The sequence below is a fragment of the Pungitius pungitius genome, chromosome 14 (assembly GCF_949316345.1).
Source record: "Pungitius pungitius chromosome 14, fPunPun2.1, whole genome shotgun sequence".
Taxonomy (NCBI): domain Eukaryota; kingdom Metazoa; phylum Chordata; class Actinopteri; order Perciformes; family Gasterosteidae; genus Pungitius; species Pungitius pungitius.
This window is the reverse complement of record NC_084913.1, coordinates 16873565-16896709: the sequence shown is the minus strand read 5'-3', so window position 1 is coordinate 16896709 and position 23145 is coordinate 16873565. Positions and strand designations below refer to the sequence as shown.

At 43.6% G+C, this 23145-nt stretch overlaps 1 protein-coding gene across 1 annotated transcript in view; it reads left to right on the top strand.

Moving 5' to 3' along the window:
• si:dkey-288a3.2 (protein phosphatase 1 regulatory subunit 37) overlaps positions 1-20754 on the top strand; it is a 48178-nt gene extending 27424 nt beyond the window's left edge. The window contains exon 11 of the mRNA XM_037487114.2: positions 20635-20754. Within this exon, the coding sequence (XP_037343011.2) occupies positions 20635-20754 (120 nt within the window). The remainder of the gene's footprint in view (positions 1-20634) is intronic.
• Positions 20755-23145: the final 2391 nt, after the last annotated feature.

Genomic DNA, 23145 nt, shown 5'->3' with positions numbered 1-23145 from the left:
AGCAGTTTTTAAGAGCCATGGCGCTTATGTGAATGTGTGTCATTAAAACTGGGACTTTGTGGCCGTCGTCTTTGTCATTTTCTTCTCCTCCTTCTTCTTCTTCTTCCTCTCTTTTACGCACGCACCAAAGCCTCCATATTGGCGGCTCTGTTTCCAGGCTCCTCTAAGCCGCCGAGAGACGTGATTAGCATTTCAACCATTGTTGGGAGTTAGTGTGGCTGGATATTTTAAGGGAACGGTAATAAGGGAATTTTTAAGCTCTGTCAGGTTTTGGAGTCACACAGCTGGGATTTGTCTTGGCGTGGCATATCCAGGTGGGAGGAGTGACGATTGTATTAAAAAGCAAATCTTTCCATCAGAAAACAGCGGGTGGCCAGATCAAGTGTTCTCGCTCAGTCACATTCCCCGGGTCGCCAAGGAATACGTGAAAATTTCATTCGTCTGAAGGAAAATAAGTGTGGGTATGAATGTGAGTGAGTGATGGAGGGGTTATGGCAGGACTTTATGTGTGTTTGACAGAGTCGCTGATGTGGAGCTTGTGTGTTCAGATGTGTGCCCATGTGGGGGGGGGGGGCGATTGAAGATGCGCATATTTAAAAGGTAAAAAAGAAGGTGGCGAGAGGCAAATCTGGGTCCTCTTGTCTTTGTTTACATGAGTCTGATTTTTCATGTCTGTTGCCACGCTCCTCCATTTGATCACTGGCCTGTTTGCTATTAATTATTAATTATTTACCCGTCTAAAATATTCATGCACCCTGGCCCTAGTGGAAAGCAGTTTTTCCGACAGGCAAGTTCTCTCTGTAGCCCCTGCAAGGTGGAGCTGTTTGTACATCCTTATCAGGGCCCTCCGTCAACCCGGCTAATGCGCTGAACTTCCCCCGCCCGGCGCTCTATTAGTCGCAGGTCGGACGAAGCAGCCTCGGCAGTCTGTTTACCTGCTTGATGCTTAAATATTTGGCTTTGGATTTAGCCATCGTGAGCCCCCTGTCAGGCGTCCTCCGGCAGAGGGGTTCAGCGATAACACTGGAGAGCGTCCTCTCCTGAAAGTCGCATTACGGTAAGGTGGAGACACTGTCTCGCTGACTGATAATTACAGCAGCATGGCAGCATGGGTGTGCATGAGTGTGTGTGTGTGTGTGTGTCTGTGTGTGTGTGTAGTAAGTAAAGGCGACAGGAAGGAGGCTCAGTAGCTTGTTTCAGTGGTCCAGGAGGGGGGGGGGGAGAAGGAGACAGGAGCAGTTGTGTTTTTAAAGGAAGACAGAGGAACAAAAAAAGTGTCTAACTTTACTACTTTTATTAAGTATTCAACCACCTTTAGACTTTTCTACATTAATGTATTTCCTATAATAGACCTTCCACTTAAGGGTTGTGAGTGTTGAATTTGAAGCCACACTGAAACATGGCCTTAGAAATCAGATGTCAGGCATTTTTTGATATCCATTAAAACGATCTGCTGTGGGTATTCTTTATTTCATTCAACAACCTTGACTGAGACAGATGCCTAAGGGTAGTCTGCTAGCTTTAGATCCCATCACTGTGAATGTGAGAGGTTCGGCAGTGACACGCGAGAACAGTTACATGTGTTCCTATGAGTCTGTGGAGAGGCTGCTGTGGGGAAAAGCAGGACACAGAAGGCACCGTTAGAAGGAGTGAGGAGTCTTATTTTGGAAACAGCATGAAACTAAGAGGTCTCTGGGTATGTTTTTGGGCACCCTTCCTGTCACGGTCAGTCCCAGTAGGGTGGCTGGGTGACAGGACGGCCTGACCATGCATGTAGTCGGCACTCAGGTTTCCGTTGCATCATGATGACACCAGTGCTCTGGGGAACAGAGTAGGTAGGCAGACAACAGCAACCAGGCAGAACAATCCTCCCAGCAACGCCTCAGAGGGCAGCGGGGAACGGCTCCGAGAGGGGGTGCGCAGGGGTGACCTGCTGGAACCACAGCATGCAATACAGCCCATGATGTTCAGAGAACATAGAGGAAAGACCATTTAACCAAATGAACCATTAGAGAGCAGTATCGGTGAAAGAGAAAATTTGATTATGCTATGATGTCCCAGCACGGTCCCTACTTTGGACAAACAGCAGGCAAAATGTATGACATGATGTGTGCAGTATCAATACCAGAACCACAGTGCAGAGAGGCCACCAAGCCAAAAGAATGAAGGTGAATGAAATTTAGTTTGAGGGGAGAGAAAAATCATTTTAATATTTTAAAAAGTGTCAACAGTTTCCAGAAATGTTCCCTGTAATTGGGGTAATCCATTAAATTGACTGTCAACAGTCCCTTATAGGGATTACACTGAGGGCTCCAGTAAGGATTAAAACTATTGCGGTCATATATCTCATGACCTCTTCAGTCCCACCTTGCCCAGCCAATTTGGACATTGTTCCAAATAATTTTTACATTTAAATTGATAATTGAAACTCATAAAAAATATTAAAACATTGTTTCAGACCCTCCTCAACACTGACCGAAACATAATTCTGGTTTGTATGACAGGTGGACATATAGTTAAAGATACAAATCTTACACGATCTGCACCAAAACGTTATGATGGAAAATGCACGTTGTGATCAAATAAAATCAACCAAACTGAGTGAGCTATTAAAACTCCATTCAAACACGGTAGCCATAGTAGTTGGTATTTATGGGGCGTCTTTTGTAAAATGTTGCACGTTCTAAAGTTCTGCGCAGTTTTAGTACATTTAGTATTAGCATATTTAAAAAAGCACGACAATGTTCATTTGTCACATTTTCAAACATTTAGAGAGAAATTCATGTAAATATATGAAATAACTTTTCCAAGGATAATGTTTGTCAGTAACACAAAGTTGTTAAATAATATGAATGTTAGATGTAAATGTAAATGTTAAATGTAAATGTTAAGTTTTCAGTCTACATTACAATCAATATTGTACTTAAAATGAAATCTCCATGCTCTTTGATTTCTAATCCAGATTATTTTGCCATTTTGGATTTAGATGTAGAAAATGTATTAGCTCAACCTTCATTCTATGAACTATTAAAAATAGCTTTGAAGTTAAAAATGCTGTGATAAATGTATAAATGTCATCAAAATAGTCCACGTAGGTGCCGTCAATGGAGAAATAATTCTCCTTAGGAGGATGCCCTTAACACCCCTGAATGTTTAAAGCATGAGGCTTCACCCATGGTCCTGACCCTTTTGTTTGAATTGTTTGAATTAACGATACTGTGACCCATCTATCTAGCCAGAGTAGCAAACTCGATTTTTGAAAACAGTTGAATGTTTGTAAATGAAATGTAAAGAAAAAAGTGACGTCAGGTAGTTGATGTGATGTCATACCGTCAGAAAACAGAAAGTTGTGTTTCTTTTTGTGTCCCGCTCTCAAATGCTACATTACTTGTGCAGAGAGTTGACTTTTCCTTCTGGTACCCCTAACAGGGGTGTAGCTGGATGGGTTACTCCAGCAGATGAAATGAGGGGGGCATGGGCTGCTCAGGGGTTTTTTGCTGTGTGTGTGTGGCGGTGGCGGTGGCGGTGGGGGGGGGCAATCCCCTGTCTCTCTGCAAACACAACAACAACAGCAGCAACACACTCCTCGCTGCACTCCTGATGTATTTTCAGGCAAAAACAGGCATATTTGCCAGCTGTGTAATTTACTGCTGCTCTCATTTGCATATTAAAGCCTTAATTAGCCCCTCTGAGCGTGTGTGCATGTGCATGCGCCCGTGTGTGTTTCTGTGTGAGCGAGGGGTGTGTGCGCGTGGGGGGATGTAATGTAATCACTTGGACGTGTAGTCAGGGGAAGCGAAATTTCGGGGTCTGGATTTGGGCCGGAGGGGAGCGGATTCACTTCCCGCCCCGGTTCCCCCTGCGGACCGGCTGGTTCTGCTGAAGTGCAGCAAGGTGGAGCTCTTTGAAGAACGACACTCAACATGTCTCCTTGTCATTTTTAATCACTCGCACTCTTCCAAACCGAGAGGTGTGACCTGCACTGTCGCGAGGAGAAGGGATGTGTTTTTCATCCTCTCAGTGAGTGGAGGTGATGGAGAACTGGCAGCCAGGAGAGCAGGTGGGAACAAGGAAACACAACACTCTGTTTTAAGGGCTCATTGGCAAACTGTAACACAACTTTTAGCACACAGTGTTAACAAGTGTTGATTGGAAATCTCCTGAAACATTGGCGTGCCTCTTCGGAGAGATACTGTTCAAACACCTCACGGATACATTTCATAGCCGTTCCAGCCATTCACTAAATATGAACCGCACTACCTGCTGATGAATTCATTATGAACCTAAAACTGCACCCTTACATCAAATAACATACTCAAAATGTCTTGTGATCTGAATCTAAATATGGTGTTGTTGTTTGGATCGCAGCAAGGAGTAATACAAATATTGATATAGTCAGTAAGTGAAAAGCCCAGCTTGGCATTACGACTGGAAGTAGTTGGAAACAGGTAGCCTGTTCAAAGTGAACACCTTATTAAGACATTTTTCTAAAAACAAAAATTACACGAATGGTATCGAGCCATGCTGATAGTTGCGTTTTACAGTATTGCTTGAACGCAATACAATGAAGGTCAACAAAATGTCATATGTGATGCTCACAGCATTAACCAATCACAATGAAGAATGAAATCAAGAAGAAGACAAGAAGTTAACAGAAACAACTCTGTTCAGAAACAACGCCCCGCTATAGTCATCCACAGATCTTGCTCTGAACAGTATCGCAGCAACCATTATCAGCGGAAGTAACGGTTCCCATAGTAGGAGCCAGTAAATTTCACCCACCTCCATGGTATTGGAGTTGAGCCAAAAATGTCATAGAAATCTTTAAACCTGGACACCGTAGAGAAGTTTACAGATTCAGGCCGCAAACTACTTCCCTTTATCAAAACTTAAGCTTTGCGACACAAACATATTTTAGAGCTACAAGGTGGTTTTATGCAGAGGAGATTTTTTCTCACTGGTCATAGCCCACTAAGTCCACATTCCCTATTCAGACATGCAAGATGCTCGCTCAAACAACTTGGCATAATGACCAAAACAGTGAAAGTTCTGCAATTGATATGGGCGTCCTCTGCATAAGGGGGCATATGTATATAAGCCCCGCATAAGTGGGGGTATCGGATCGAATCGCCTTTCAGCGGGCATGTCCTGAAGCGCCACGCTCAAACAGTCACCCACCAGCAGCTGGCAGCCTCTCATCTGACTTCCATGAAGCCCCATGCGTGTCTACCTCTCTCGCTCCCTTCATCCACAAGCCATATCCCTTTCACTTTTGAATGGCGGGCTGACTGCAGAAATTGCCCCTGTCCACCATGCGCGCTGAATATTTAACTATGAATATGAAATATCTTGGCAAGACTTCAACCACCTTCAAGAGTGAGAGCCCCTCCAACCCTCTCAGCATAAGCTCACCCTCCCAGTACACCTCTTTTTTTGCACTTGTGGACCGTTCATCCCGTCCCTGTTTGGAGGGGTGTCAGTAGAGGATGTGGTGAATGATCTTCCCCGGTTGGGATCCAAAGTCACGGATTGAAACCAAAACTCCAGGCACCAAAGCTCGGTGGATGATAAGGTGAGGCCTCTGGTGGAAAGAGCCAACTGACGGAGTTAAGGAAAACATAATGGCTTTTTGGAATTTCGAAATGGAATTTTGATTCCTGCCTAACAAGTTTCCCCTCTCCTTCACCTCAATTCATGAAGGGGAGAGCTGTGCCAATCGCGGATCAATACCGGCCCGCAATGATCAGCACTTATCATGTACTATCCAAGACCGTCATCGGGAACCAATTTGTTTATGGAGATTTAATTGAGTTAATGTCCAAAAGTGTGTTCTGCGTGTCTGCTCATAAGGGTCAATCTCCACATCCCCTCTGCTTGGTATGGAAATATAAGGAGGACCTAAATAAAACAGGTTTGTGCACGTTCAAGGCTGCGCTGTCTGTGCTCCAGGGAAACATCCTGACCTAATGGATGCTTTTCTGAGTGACTTTCAGGATATTCAAATCGTACTTCATTAGTTTTATTACCAGAATCTAGCTTTGTCAATCAGACTCAGAGTAAGTACATTTTGTTTGAATAAGACCTTTCATTTGTTTTTCTATTTCTATTCTTTTAAATGTTAAAACTTTTCTGCAGCCATGAGGAAGGGACTTCTGTATGAAATAATAGGCCCAAGCATCAGACTCTTATGTGTCTATCAGACATCAAGTTCTGCTACCTGACCCGTACATGGAAGTTTTTTCACAGAGTTTCAGTCAAGTTTGAGTTGGGTAATGCTTGGGCTCGGTTTAGGTTTAGGGTTTTGTTGTAATCATATTAGGCAGGCCAAATCAGATCCAGTCAAATCAGATCTTTAAGAAGTAGGAACACACCAGGTTCGGATCTCAGTTTATAACTTCTACAGGCTTCACACACATTAGTCTATTACTAGATTTGTTTTGATGGATTGTCATATAATTTATTAAGCAATTACATGCTCAAGGCCAGGTGGTCTTGTTTTACCCAAATTAACTTTGTAAACAATATAATCTGACTGGATTTTCATTATTAGAAAATGAACCCTACTGTTGTTTAATCTGCATGATTGGGTCAGCATTTCACAATTGCCATTAATTGCTGACCATACTCATGCTGCTCAGAGGAAAAACTGTTTGGACGGTTGATGTCATTCTTCTTTTAGCATTGTGGCCCTCGCTTAGTCAACTTAGACATTTCATTTTCCTAAATGCCGTGTTGCAGAATCAAAAATTGAGTGAGCCCGATTCAGGGTCCAAGCGACCACTTTTCCCTCTTTCTCTATCCTCCCCTGTCCCATTGCCCCCCCCCCCACCAAATCTGGTCCGGGTACCATGGAGGGGAGGTAATTGGATTTGTTGTCACCTCCACTGCCTGGCAGGCTTGGCCTGTCTACTCAGCTTAGTGATGAAGACATCAGTGTGACAGGGACCCTGGGAGAGGATCAGCTGGTGTTTTGGACGCTAGTAATAAAGCTGTGGTCATGCCACGGCCACGGCTGCAGCCAGCTGTTACCTCTGCCCCCTCTCCTCCAGTGGCCAGGCCCATTCAATGGCTTAGGGGGCATGGTGAATGAAGAGTGGGCAGCCTTATTAAAGCAGATGCCAGTCCCCCCAGAGGTCAGAGAAACACTCCTCTGTGTTAGCAGGAAATGCTGGCACATGGCCCCGGTATCCTGGCATTCCCTGTGACGTACTGTGTCACTAGACATCTTATTAAACCACTGACAGGAGGCCAGCCAAAGTCAAGGTCTGTAGCTTAGGCTTCAGTGCAGTTGTCCCCTGGTTCACCCCATCAGGGATCATTGAGTTATTTCCTCCGTGTCCTGCAAAATCTGTTGCCTTTAAACAGTGTGCTAATTAAAGATTATGTTTATCTTAGAGATACAGGACAGTTTGGAGAGTTTGATTGGCTCTAATATAGACAGTAACTGTTTTCACTTTTGAAGCTTGACAAAATAAGTCACAATGGAAACAAATAATCTTGGAAGAATCATGAAGAATTTAAGGTACAAAATGTCAACATGCATGTCATTGTTTATGCATAGCAGTTTGAATTGACAATTATCACATTATAGGGTTATGGATATGCAACCCCCCAACTGTAGACCCTCCTCCCTCCCGACTACGCCTTGATATCCTGTACATGCAAACCACAATCAGGATTGGTGAGAAGGATCCATGATCCTTGAAAGGGTAAAGAGGACGAAACCAGGTCGAAAACAGCATTGTTCCTCTTCAATCCTTGGTTCGACTATCAGCCGAACCCTCCTTTCCAGCACCTCAGAGTATTGTGATACCCCTTTAATTGGCACACACTCTCTGGTCCCCCGTTTTGAAGAGAGGTACCACCACCCTGGTCTGCCACTCTTTTGGCACTGTCCCAGACTTCCATGCATTGTAGAAAAGGCGTGTCTTCCAACATCAGCTTTCAGCATCTCTGGACAGATCTCATCAATCCCTGTGCTTTGCCACTGCTGAGTTGTTTGACTACCTCAGTGACCTCCACCAGGCAAATTAACGATGATCTCTACTGAAGAAGGTGAAGAAACGTCCTCAGTTTCGGTCAACAAGGTCCCATCCTTACTGTACAAAGCTTGGATGGTTCTCCGTTTCCCCCTCCTGAGGTGCTGGATGGTCCTCCAGAAGCACTTTGATGCAGCGTGAAAGTCCTTCTCCATAGCTACCCTGAACTCCTCCTACACTCGCTGCTTCGCCTCCATCATGGCAGAGGCTACTGCTCTTTTGTCGATACACTGCCACTGGATACTATATCCTGGACAGTTTCCCTGATTTGACGATAATCGCTCTTTGATGCAAGACCTTGAGGCCACAACTCGCAGCGTCAGCAATGGAAGTTTTGAAAATGTCCATCCAGTTTCTGAATGAGCTTTCAAATGGAGTAGTGTACAACTTCACATGCAACAGTTACGGGGAACTCTTCCTTGTGGAAAGGAAACTGGACAAGTGCCAACATTGGTCCTGCTGTACACTTGTTCTGCTACTTGCAATTATTTGTATCATTTCTGTTAGAGGAATTGAATGCATTGTACATCTTTTACATTATTGATTCTGTACACATGGGAGAGGGATCCCTCCTCTGACGTTCTCACTAAGGTTTCATCCCTTTTTTCCCCATTGAAGATTTTTATCATTTTTTGGGGAGTTTTTCCTGTGCCGATGTGAGGGTTTTGGGACAGAGGAGGTTGCATGTGTACAGACTATAAAGCCCTTGGGGGCAAATTTGTAGTTTGCGATTTTGGGCTATACAAAATAAAATTAATTGAATTGAATTGAATCTACTGGCAGTTAACACCAGACAGAATCCCTGAAGGTCAAAGGTCATCTGCATGGAGTCTGTGGTCAAGGAGGACATTCGACTTGAGGTACCACATGACCATAGCTCATTCCATGGATTTACTCATTGTCTAATACCACACATTTTACTCAGAGGTCTTTGCAAGTTGCAAGTCTTCTGTTGTTAGACCATCACATCAGTTAAGAAAAACTGCCCTAAAAAGGATTAATTAGAAAGTGGAATAAACCATATAATCATGAAAAAACAACACAAGTGTCTTTTTAAGTGAAGCTAATTGGTGTAATTTCGGGAGCAGGACCGGGTCTCCATCACGCCTCTTCCGGTTTCCGTAAATACCTCCCCAACCGTCTTTGTATCCCGTTAACGCATTCCAAACACCACCCTCCGAACCCTTTTTCTTTGTTTTTTCTCTTTTTTCCGCCTCCTCTCTTTCTACCTTTCTTCATAGGGTCCCGAAGGTGTTCGCCATGCCCCGATGCAACGGCGGATCCTCCGACCTAGCTCCCCACAACCCATCCTACCGCCAGACGTATCAACTTACAAATCCTCGCTCATGTCTCACAAATAAAATTGTTAAACAGTTGAGTTAGAGTGTGCGTGGCCCTTGCTAGTGCTAGGCTTGTTCTGCCTGTTGGTACGGAAACAGATCACAGCAGATGGCTTGGTGGTTATTCACGGTGATTAAGCTGCTCTCTGACAGATGACCTGGCATGGCTAAGGTGTAAGAGCCCTATATCCACCAACAGGGGGACCTCAGAGAACATGTTGGGGGCCACTGCTGTCACCTGAAACATTTCCATACATATGGCTGCTTAGCTCAGGTCGAATATACATACACACTCTTATATTCTATATACGGTAGCACCAACATGCACATAAACTGCTCATAGACATGTTCAGAAACTGTTTGCATTTATTTACTAATGACTTCATCACATAAATGCTGCGTGCTGTCGAACAGCAGCTGCCATCAGCTGATGATGCACATTCCTCACATGTCATCTCCCGTGGCTCCATCCAAAAAGAACAAAAGACATCCTTTTGTTTCGACCTCCCGTATTCCAATTCAAGATGGGAGGTACGAATGTGTGAGATCTGTTTGGCGTGAGAAGTATGAATAAAGTCATGGAGAGGTGGTCGGCAGGCTTTTGCTCTCAGGGAGTCCGTTTGGGAAATGTTTAGAAAGACCCAACCGCAGTCAAAGTCATTAAGTGCCTCACACCGGTGTCACGGAGGGAAGCGCTGAAGAGCAGATTAACGCCTAAACAGTTGAAGGGGAGGATCGTATGGACGAGCCTCTGGCATGCTTCAATTAGCAAGAAAACCAGTGCACTTCATCTTGTCTTACTGTTTTTTTAACGCAAGTACTGGAAGAACATCTCAAACATCTGTGCTTTGACCCGAAGACTGATGTTTAGTACCAATTTCAACTGAAAGTCGCCCTTTCGTCATTATTGCACATCTGATGTGTAATTTATGTTTAGGCCAATGGAGAAGGTGTACAGACAGTAGCTGAAAGCTAACAAGGCTCAGACGCAGTGTGTGTGTGTGTGTGTGTGTGTGTGTGTGTGTGTGTGTGTGTGTGTGTGTTCAGGGACTCCACTTCTTTGTGTCTTGTCCCTCCAGATTCGCCTACACATCACAATACATTTCTCAGTCAGATTCACAAAGCCTTCAATCATGATGAAACATTTCAACTGGAGACGTCTTCGCTTAGCTCTGCCAATCACACCACCTCTGAAATGTGTCCTGTGGACACAATATGTGCTAATTAGCCCTAAACAGACACTATGGTTCGTTGCCTGACGACGCTGTAATTAGTTTTGGTGTTTTTTGGTCATAAAACAAAGTAATGGACAAATGGTAATTTCATAGAAATATTCGTCCACATTTTAAGAGCTACATTTAAATGATGGAAGGGGGAGAAAGCATCAACAACATCCTGTTGAAGGGAAAAAAGAACATCAGAATCTCCTGCAGCCACAATGATCAAACAGAGTTGTACTTGTGAGGAGTTAGGGAGGGAAAAGTTAACGGTGTAAAGATCAATTAGGCAGAATTAAAGTGGTGCTGGCTTGGAAGAACATGGCCGGGGGTCTCTGCGGTGGTCTCTCCCGATAATCAGCTGCCCAGGGCCCTGCGTAATCACACGGAGGAGTGTTAGCTTTCACACACCGCCGCTAAAGAGAGGGATTAGAAAGCCACACTGCCTGATAAACACAGGGTAGCAAGGAGACGGGAGCGCGGGCAGGAGGCAGCTGGGAGCTGTGTGTTCTTTGAGGTCAGCCGCGGGCTGCTGGACCACTGGTCTCTTTTGAAAATACAGGTAGTATGCAACGCTTTGATTCCAGGAGCTGGAATGGGCATTCCCGTGCTGTGCTAAACGATAGCAAGGCAGGATGTGTCAAGTCCCCTTGAAAGAGATCGAAAATTTAGTATCAATGAATTGCCTGTTCAGTAAGATCTGCAAGTGGGACCGAGCCTGGATTACCCCCCAGCAATGCTGGCCGCTGGGTTCAGGCTACTGACTCCTCATTGCTCCTTTTACCACAACCTCACACACCTGCATCAAGTAACATGGAGTCGTCCATCCGGATCAGCATCATATGAACGCATGTTTCATCTTTGGTAGGCCGATGGGCCGTAAAGGCATTTTTTTTTCAATCCTTTTGTTGTCCAGTGTGTACTGGGTGCGGTTGTTTTTGGTTCACAGTTTTTAAAACATCATTACTAATGCGCACCGCAAGTTTTTCCAGAATTAATTTTTAAATTTGGTCCAAATGAAGAAATGTAAATTGAACCCAAAGTGCCAGGTAGTATGTGTTGATGGCTCTTATTTAAGAGTTATTTAAGTGCAAAAGTTGTTTGTGAATACACACTACTAAATTATAATATTAACTGAAAAGGGACTTTCCATAATTACCCTATCAAATAATCATGTATTTGGTTTATTCTCATAGAAATCATTTAATTTGTTCAAATGGATACAACTATTGTTATTATATATATTTTAAATCAACAAATCCCTCCCTTCTTTGCAACATTTATAGACATGTGGTTGCTCACTGTAATTTAATCAAACAAACATGTAGCGGATTATTTTTCCCAGCAGCCAAATGAAATCATTTGAAATAAAATTGGGTTCAGGAAGAATGTTTCATTTTTGAAAATTCAAATTTCGTATCACTCCAAACCAAAACAATGATGGTGTCCTCCAGATATTATTATTGTTTTGGTCATCAGTGAGCTTTTGAGAATTGTCCTGTTAAATGTATTTTTAGATTTGTCTCAATATGGACCCCGCCACAAGACGAAGAGGCTGTGGATGGAGTCGAGCACCTGAACATTCACAGTTTATGCAGCAGAACACAAACAGTTCAACAATAGAGCGCATCTCTGAAGGTGATAAAAAGCCTGTTAGATCGCTTCCTCAAATAGAAAATCCACTGCCAGGGCTGAGAGTAATTCAGTGTGTGTGTGTGTGTGTGTCCAGGACCACGGGGTCAGAGGAACACTTTACATTTATTCACGTCAGCCTCTTGTTTTCATTCCTGCCATTTCTAATTCCACTCTTTTTTGAATGGTCTCTCCCTCCTGCTGAAGCTCAATCTAGTTCTCAAATCCTAACTTTACAGAACACATTGATGCCTTAATCACCAGAGAGAGAAAGTAAAGCCGGAGAGCGTGGCACCACCTTCCACTCCTTAACCCCCCCAGTGTCATTCTCATCACTATTCTAATGAACACTTGAGCACTGGACTATTCCTGGAGTCACTGTTCCGTCTTCTGGTCGCTGTGTGTCCAAGTCGTCCTACGGAGCCGAAGAACACCACAACCACGACAAGGCAACAGCATCATAACCTAGCCGTGCACTTTTAACCACCAATCCAAGTCAGAAATGTAATCTCAATGCATTAGTGTTTACACGGATGCGTTTATGTCTCATTTAAGGATCAGCCAGCCGGCTTCTTTGTGCTGGGTTTGTTTCTTTGTCTGTTGTTGCCGGCGTTGTCAAAACTTCACAGACAAACGCCTTAAATACGCCATAGCTTTGTTTCTCCCCGCTGCACACACACACACACACACACACACACGCAACTCAAGCCAGTAGACATTCGGTATACAACAGTGACATCTTCAGTCGGAGTGACAGAAGGCTGCCGCGAGGAGGAAGAGGAGGAACAATAGAGCAGTCAGCGGTTAATTATTGCCATTTATAGAAAGAGAACAAACGCTCAGGGTGCTTTCATTAACATTTACTCAGCGCCAAAGGATGAAGTGAACCCTGGGCTCTCGGGACAGAGAGGGGCCGACTCGACGCTGGGAGGGTCTTTGAACGCCTCATGCACTCAAACACGCTGCTCTTTGGAACAACGCACATATCTGATGTTGAATGAATGGTCAAGCGGCTAAATGTTCTTCCTGAAGATCACACACAAGCCCGACGTGCAGTGTTTCCCTTTGACAGAGTCTCATGTGTTTCACAATAATTGTGTTCTCCTTAAAGGTCACAGAAAAAGGTCTTTGAGTTGTGAGGGAATTGAAACGTGACTTCTGACTTCTTTTAACATTCATGAAACACTTAAATGTTTTGCGTCATACTTTAATATAGTATTATTTATTAATTTCATTTAATATTTTAATAAATGCTTTATAACACATGATGTGTTGATGTGTGGGATCATATCAGGAGGACTTATTTTGTACACCATGCGTGCATTGGGAAAACGAAAGGTTTTCTCGTTTCTTAAGAAGATAAAGGCCGAAAACTGCTCTACAAAACACATTTAATAAATGCAAACTGTGCAATTATCCATTGTGTAAATGAATAGTTCATTGAAAGACTTTTCCACCCTGACAAGTGACAAATTTAGAGGAAGAAAAAACAAACCATGAGATTCATTTGAAATGTATCGTATGTGAGTCGGTAAATGTTTATGTGTTGGGGAGGAAATCAATAACTTACACCTCCAAAATAAAGCACTCGCCTCAATAATACGACTTAAAAAAAAAGGAAAGACATAATACGCCACTCGCATAACACTTGAAACTGGCATCTGAGACGCTATTTACATATATTAGCATATAAAGTAATTGGCACAGATGCCAAGGAAGCAGCCGCAAACAGATTAATTGTCATCGAGCAGTCGTGGTGACATAGTTAAAAACAAGCTCCTTTTAAGGCACCAATTATCAGAGAATATCCAAAGTAACCTTTTTCTCCACTGTTGTCTCTCTCTCTCACACACACACACACACAGGCACAGCCATTGGGAGACAGACATATAATATGCATAGTATCAGCATCCTAAATGTATAAATATTGTAAATAGCTGTCTGTCGTCTTTCAAGTTGTGCCTTTGAAACGGTCCCGCTCTGAAAATGAGCACATGTGCCTTTGTTTAGCCGAGAACAAACGGACACTTCTCACACACACTCATTGAATACGTAATGAATCTCCATGGATAGAAACAAGAATGCCTCTGCTGGGACTTCCGTTCGCTGTTTTCCTCTATTTTTTTCTGCATGTACGCGTTGGAATGCTCGGCGAGTCGGCCTCAGGTGCTGATCCTCCTCTGGACCTCCACATGTTTGATAAACACCGCCTTCTTGTCTCTCTCTATCGCGTAATCGGCACGCCGATGTCCAGACTAGGGCCCGCCCCCTTTGACCTCACTGTGACCTCGTTGTGACCTCGCTGTGACCTCGCTGTGACCTCTCTGTGACCTCTCTGTGACCTCGGGGACAGGGGGCGGGGGGGGGGGTGACAGGGCAGAGACATCAGGCGAGTTGGGACACATGTGGACATGAGGACACTCGCTGTCTTCTGCTGCCATCTCGTTGTGTGTCAGGAGGATTTTCTTTTCTTCTCCTTCTCCTCGCTCACTGTGCATCGTGGTTCACTATCAGCTGTTAAGCAGGACATTTAATCAAGTACAGCTTTTAGCTACTTTATTTGAGAATAAATAAATAAAAATGTACATAAATATACAAATAGATGATAAAATGTATAAATATTATGTGTTATTAATTATGTATAAAATGGTTGGCTCCAGCACAACCAGTTACATTAATAAATGAATGCATTAATCACAATGCATGAGTAATCGAAATCAAGTAATAATTATAATATTCTTTGTAGTGATAACAATGATATTAACATTAGTGCAATATTGTTTATGTTTACACCGTTGGATCACTTTGAAAGTATTATTGTTGCTTTAAAACATATGTTCTATGACACCAAGCGACTGCTCCTGGCAACTTGGAAGTGAAAATGAGTTATCATGTATAGTAAAGTAATACATAGTAATACAATAAAAGAAAACTCTCACACACACACACACACACACACACTGTTACAGCAGCCAGTCCCACACACATGAGCATTTTGACATGCAGAAAAGAACGTGGATAGAGAAGTTATTGTTCGGAAAAGGGAGTTTGTTAGGAGTTTCAGCATGGACAGCCAGTGTGTGTGTGTGTGTGTGTGTGTGTGTGTGTGATTATATTCCTTAATGATTTTGTAATTTGGGGCCAGCAGGAACCTGCCTTTATCTCTATTAGTTTAGTAGCCGGGCAAACAAAGAGAGTCTGTGTCTGTGGCACCGAGCCAGAGGAAGACTCAGCTGTAAAAGCACTTGTCCATCTGCGTCTCCTCCCCCCCAGACTCGTATTTCCTCTCGCTGGGTGTGAAAGATGGGGAGGGAAAAAACATCTTGATACGAGGCTCAGCAGTCCACCTCCTCAGTCCCGAGGTATTGATTGTTCCACCCGCCGATCAAGTGCTACAGAGAGCAGTAGTGTGGATTAGACAGCGCAGTGTGTGTGTGTGCGTGTGTGTGTGTGTGTTTGTGGGAGCACCTCTTTCTTAGTAAGACATTCCCATGAGATGTGGAGCAATTCTAATCATCAAAACGCACAACAAGGAACCATTAATAGCTAGAAAACATACACAATGGCCGTATTTGATCATATGTCCAATATAAAATATATATATATATATATATATTACATGTCATTTAGCTGACGCTTCTATTCAAAGCAACTTACATTACATCATAACCCATGCCTTACATTTTGCCTGGGGAGCAATTAGGGGTTGTCTTGCTCAGGGACACTTCGACATGGCACATGGGGCAGCTGGGATTCCAACCGCCAACCTGGCGGCCCCCAGCACATCACACTACTCCATGCGCCACCATCGCCGATCGCTAGATATACATATATATTAATATTTATATGTATAACTTTTTTAATTGGTCCTAAAAAATATATATAAAATGATCATATAGATTTTTCTCATTTGAACCATTTTCTAAGCTATATATTTTTTAGTATTATCACATGAACCTGACACCAGCTTTCCCAACACCAGCATTTTGAAACAAGGAGCATTACCTACGAGCACTCTCAAAATGATTAGAAGGACCAGAAAATATTCACATTAAATTACAATTTTACAAAATCTTTTTTTATAAAGTATTTGGAAATATTGTTCACACAGTGGAGCATTTAATGCTTAAGGAGGAGGTGGAGGGCCTCCTTTCATACTTCAACAGTAAAGATTAAAATATCATTCATTCAATATAATTTCAATCAATATCATTAATCGCATGTACTGTATGTCGTAGTTAACTCCAAATTAATCAATTATTAATGGAAAATCGATTCTAAATGTCCCTTCATTTATTTTTTTCCATTATTTTCATTTAATTTGAATGCTCTTATCAACATGGAAACGTGGATTGGCTTGCTTTATGCAAATGTTTTATTTGACTGAAAAACAACATTGCCAAATAGTGTGGTACAAAATAAAATGATAAAGTGCACATTTCAGGTGAACAAGGACTCATTCTTTAGTGCAGTTAAACTATGGCTTAATAATTTCTTTTTTTCACGTTTCCTGTGAACAAAGCAGTGAGGCCTTTTATTTCAGAAACAATGAACCGTAACAGGTTACCAATAAAAGGTAAGTTACTATTTCTTCTTTGCTTTCAGCAGCTACTCAAACAGACAAGCCTGTCGACATTTTCAGGCAACAGTCATCCACCCCCCCAAATGTATTTTTTTTTCATGAAAGTTATTGTAACATTTAGGACCATCTTAAAAAGTCACACTTAACTCTAGCTTGGGTTTGAAGCCACTGTCATTTACCAACCTAACTGGCTATGTGCTGGCACAGAATGCAAGTCTGCCGTGGGTTTGTCTTGTATTTGTAAAGTGTCCTCACAAAGAGTGTGTGTGTGTGTGTGTGTGTGTGTGTGAGAGAGAGAAAGAGACAAAGGGGGACTGTGTGTTCCTGACTCTCTTTTGACATCTTTGGCTCCTGTGTGTGGCGTCATTGGCAACCCTCTTCCTGTCTCTCCAGAAGGCATTGGCTATGAACTCTGACCTCCCCCCTGCACCACCACAAACACTCCTACACACACACGTACACCAGCAGAAGGTTGCATTGCTGTTCTCCACATGCCTGCCTCGCACCCATCCAGCCCCCGACCTCCTCCTCCTCCTCCTCCACCTCATCTACCCCCGGTGTTGGCAAAGGTGTGTGTGTGTGTGCGTGTGTGTGCGTGTGTGAGGCGGGCTGCTGCGTGGTGAGCGTGCCCTCTGTCATTCACGCAGAGCAGCCCTGTCCAACTGTCACTTCCTGACAGGCTGATAATCAATCTCTTTATTAACTGCTCTGCTGCAGAGGGGAGGAGGGAGGGGGAGGAGAACGGGGAGGAGGGACGGGGGAGAAAAGAGAAGCTCTTGCGGCAGCTTCAAAGTTGGTTTGTTTCATTCTAGCTATTAACAGTAAATCATCATTAATGAAACAAAGGCAAATGTGACAGTGTTCTTCAACATGTGGGTTGGGACCCCCACCGAGGTCGCACAACAAATGCGATGCGTCGCAAGGTGGTGGTTAGAACAGCCCAATAGGCCCCCAGCAACTAGAATGTGGTGTCAATGTTTGTTTGTTTAATTGTCATTAGCAACATCACCTCCTCCTTAAATAAGCTTTTACAATGTATCGCTGTCACTGGTTGATGTTGACTGTTAGTTTGGTTAAATCTGAAGATTCTTCTGGTTCATTGTGGACATGACTTGAGCAACGCTATCGTGGAGAGATGAGCAACCTTCTCAACATTAAAAGGAACTTCAAGAAACCACAAATTGTAAAACGTACAATTTGTGGTTTCTTGAAGTCAACCGACAGCTGCATTGATCCCATCAACAGACACAGTCACTTGTATTATTTGTGATAGTGATAGAGTGTGTCCATGGAGGAGGATTGGTTGATGGACGGTTCAAACAAACACAGGACCATCCCCCAGCAGGCTTAAGTATGTTATGTAATAACTTAACCCCACCAAGTAGTTTGCCAAAAGTCAACAGGCATTATTGGGAAACAGGTTGGAGTTGTGGATGTTCCAGTGGACCACGTATGACTCCTCTCACATTCTTTAGTTATTTTCTAAATATAATCTTGGAAACATAAAAAATATTCTATTAATGAGAATATGGAGAAAAGAGGTTTCAGGGGGCTTTCTTTATTGATTGTTTCAATGATGGATGAACTTGTTTTTCACTCTTTGGTCCCACAGAGGGTTCTTTCCTTTCGCCAAAAGCAATTTTGATTGTCATGAATGGACTTTCCATTTCTTTTGGCTTTTGGTGTAGCAATCTATTTCCATGTGTTTACAAAGACAAAGCAGAGAGTGATGACAGCAGTAACAGAGGCTGGCTGGCTGTTGCTTTTTGGGATGCTGGGCTTTCCTGACAGCATCACACCCGTTACCGTAGTGATAATTTATGAGGCGAGAAAGTGCATCAGTGAATCTGGCGACCAGCAGCGAGCCAGGAGTCAGAGCACTGTCTGTCCTCTTCTCCTTCCTTTCATTCCCCACCCTTTCAGTTGTGCCTTCTGTCACTTCTCCTCTTTTCTTGTACTGCGTGCACTGACCCTCTCGTCCTCCCAAAAGTATTTAGTTTTTTAATTATTCAGCGGCCTTTCTAAGTCATTTAGTTATTTTCTTCTTGTCAGTGAGTGAACTCGATTGTAAGTTTACCCCGAGGGACCTGTATAAATCAGTAACTAAAGATGAGCAGATAAAGCCGGTTGAGGCAACAATAAACTATAAAGTATATTACAACATAAAGTCACGGAACTGTTGGATTCAAATGGGCATTGCAGATTAATGAGATCTCAGGGCAGAGTTTTAGTACATTTATACTCCCAGAAGATTAGTTCATATGATTTGAAAAATCTTCACTTCAGCGCTGGCATCACCAAGTGTCTTTTTGTTTTTTTAAATAATAAATATATTATTATACATATTTTTTTATTTTGAAAAATTACTGGATTCTCTCCCAATTTCCTGCGTTCTCCATCTGGACACATTTCCCAAGCTTCACCCAAGCAATTGTTCGGTGAAAAGCGACCACCCCTCTCCCAGTTTTTATTACAAACTAACATCCTAAAGAAAACAGAAATAACCAAACACGACCAAGTAGCTACAGACAACAGTTCATGACTTAATTCATCTGTAAAGGGACAGTTTCTGTCTGACCAAGCTTCCTTGTGTTAATATAATCAATATCAATACTAGTACTACCTGTGCTCCGGTTCTTGTACTCCAATTCAATGAGACTGCACCTAAACCACTCATAGCAGGGTTAGGGTTAGGGTTAGGGTTGGGTTGAGTCGACCTCTTGTCAGTTGCACAAACAGGTCAAATCCATCATTTAATGTAAACAGCAGCCAGTCAACTGGTGTGTGATGTCAGAATTAGCGTTTCAAGCTGCGAACGTAGCAATGAAGAATGAGGAGAATTTATTTTATTCAAACTCTTCACAACTCAAGCCAAGTTCCCAGCTAGTTGATGATTAAAGTGAAGGAGGTCAGCGCCGCAGCCAAGAACAACCTCGTAAGGTGGGCTGACCTTCAAGGTTGGCAGCCAATCCCCTTCAAATTGACTTTTGGTCAGCTTTTTTGTATTCCATTTCTTTATTGTGTTGAACAACATCTAACATTCTGATATTAGGTCCTCCTATAGGTTTTTTGTACCCAAAAGGAAGCCGATGTGCTCTGGGGCCATTCACATGATTTTTTGCCATCGTTGTCAATGCTGGCTCCCAGTGGGCAGTTGAGATTGTTGAAGTTCAGAAGGCAGTTTGTTTCATTGTTATCGTAGGTTGCAGTTTCGGGTTGCTTAGTAACAGTGACAACTCAAACAAAGTAGCTAGGATGAAAGGATTGTGGTACGGATGGATTTTCCCAAAGGTATCAGACACAACATGTGAATATCCCCTTAAAGGTGAACAGCCTTTTGGGGATAAACAGTGACCTGATCCAGAAACAGTCCAACAATCCGTGTGGTTTTCAACTGTGAGACTGTTTACTCTGCCAATACCTAGTTTGATATCTCACTACATTTTTCCAAACTAAAGAACATGTATACAAAACCGATTGGGATCATTTTGATGTTTTATTTAATTAGGTGTATTGAATAGTAGAGTTCTCTATTTATGACACTTAAACATCCATCCCAGTTTGCACACGCTACATCACTTTTAACTATTGCACTTTTCTTGGACAAAGAACCCTTCCAACGTTCTCCCGTCGTTTTGGGCCGTCTCCCCCTGAGTTTGACTTCCACGACGTGTTGCATGACACGTACCACATTTCAAGGAGACCGAGAGTGAACATTGTGAAAGTATTATTATCAAAACAAAGTGAGAAGCAGGTTATATTTCATATGTATAGTTGTTATTTTGGCATGGTGGCCGATGGTGACGCTTGTGTGTGATCAACAGGACGGATTTCTGCTGGAGACTCAGACGATGTTCCAGTCAGAGATCACCCAGCACTGCCTCGCCAACGCAGCCCACTCCCTTTTCGCCACGGACATCTCTGGGCCTTCTCTGAGCGGATAGCGCGACAACAACCTGAGCGCTCACACACACACACACACAGGAGGGATAATGGCTAAGCTTGTACAGATCAGCTCAGAAGGCACTCATGGATTCAGTCACACAGACGCAAAGTCCCAGAGTCCCTAACCCAAACAGCTGACGAGCAGATATATGCGAATAATAATTCTATCCCAAATAATGATAACCATAAAACTCCAAATCCGGGTAATAAAGGCAGAGTGGAGCTCCCTAATGAAACGCCGGCCTCCCCGCTGCTTCCCGCCTAATGTTCCCGCCGAGCCGCTCGCCACTTTCCATAAAGCAATTTTGCAAGCCCACTTCAATCGTGAATCACCTAGAAATGAAGAGAAGTGCCCCCCAACCCCCTGAACCCCCCCCCCACCATAACCCCCTCCTCTCCCTACAAGACTCACACTGGACTCCTGTGTGTGTGTGTGTGTGTGTGTGTGCCTGTGCATCTGCGTTGCAAATCCCTGTTTGCCTGTGTTCCATCATCACTTAATGTTCAAAGTGATGCATGGTGGGACATTCCTCGGAGGTGTGTGTGTGTGTGTGTGTCGGGATGTAGCGTCATTACCCTGACAGAGGTAGCAGCCATGAACTCAGCCAAGTTCCATCTGAATTAATGAGCTGAGAAGCGGTGGCAGGAAGACGTTCAGCAGCAACACAAAGTGAAAGCAGTGAGCCCGGTGCACAGTAAACACAGAGGTGTGGAGCATTATGGGCTATCTTCGCTTATCATCAGGGGCCTGCTATACATTGTTGTCCATTTGATGACAGTATGGGCCTTTTTCTCAACACAAATCAGAGGGAGGAGAGAGTAGAGATCAACACAAGTGTTTGTGCTGGGAAATCCTGTGAGAAATGAGAATGAAGTGAAAACTATGAAACGTCTTTAAGTATTTATTAAATAATTCAGCTGAATGGATGGAGCTCTTCCCCTTGGATGGTTTGGAGGTCTAACAACAAGTCAAATGTCTATTAGAGTTGAACAGTCCAGTCCTAACCATCATAATGGAATGATATTTGTAACAGTTGTGGGAGCCAGTGGCATGGTGAACACTTGTAACCAAGAAACATCTGCCACATGTAAGTCGTCTTAAGGTGACACAGGATAGGACAAAGAACGATGACTTATTCCACCTCATGCTGAACCAGATAGTGGGAAACTATGGCGCAGTGTCCTCACACTCAGTGTGAATGTTAGTTACTGATGGGCAGGTGTCACTGTGTAGGGTAGCTCCTGTCCTCAGGGTGTGAATGGGTGAATGATGTCATGTAGTGCTAAAGAGCTTCCCGTGGTAGGATGGTACGGTTTTCTTGGGTTTGCTGTATGTTTTTTATACTGGATAATTTGACTTTAGGTCTAGATTGAAACAAAAGTTATTCTTTCATTTCCATGCATTATGATGCAATGCGACTCGGTGTCACTGGTAATAACAGTGACAGACATGCAGTGGGCTGGGATGTTACTGCAGCCCCCGTGGATATGGACGTCTTCACTTGTGAAAGATCCAGTGATTGACAGATGAGATCAGAAGGGGAGATTTAGCAGGGGAGATAGCTGCCTTCCCCATGTGGGATGTGAGACCCCCCCCCCCACCCACCAACCACCCCCCAACACACACTCCAGCTGTGGATGTGATTTTCATGTGTTCTGTGTGGAAGCAGACTGACGGCAGCATGTGGCCGCCAACGTGACTCAACCCCAACGTCACCTTATGTCTCACCTCCTCGCCTTCATCCACCTCCTTCTCCACCTCCTCCATCATGACCCATGTGGGCATGGCTGCCTCCCAACCTCACTTCCCTCTAGCCAACGTGGCCCCGATACTGGTTTCAAGCCTAAACCCAAACCCACTCATTGGACCCTTCCGCCCCCAAACCCCCCCCCTGAAGCCTGGGAGATCTGAACCTGATCCAGTCTTGATGGCAGAGGCAGGGGAGGCAGATGCCTGGGCTGTGGGGGTAGGGCAGTGCCCATGACGGGACCGGGCCTACTTTATCATTGTTAGGAAGGAGTGAGGGCAAGGCATGAATATCAGCAAACACACACACACACACACATACACACAGATGCAATGTGCAGTACAAAGTAAGCTGCATCCTCAGATATGCTGCAGCCTTTGTTTTTCTTTCTAACCCCCAAAACTAGTATTCAGTGAGTGACAGTGACGATCAATCCTCCGTTTAAGGAACTAATGTTGAATAGTTTCTACTAAGAGAATGCAAATAAGAGAAGATGAGACGGAGGTCATAGCACAGTCAGCAATGCAGTCAAAGTGTCCTGTGAGGTCTCATAACATGTCATCTTACTGTACATGTTTCCACTGGCAGGAGACAGATGAAGCTAAAGTGTATGCTCTAGTACTCTGTAGGATACGTGTACCA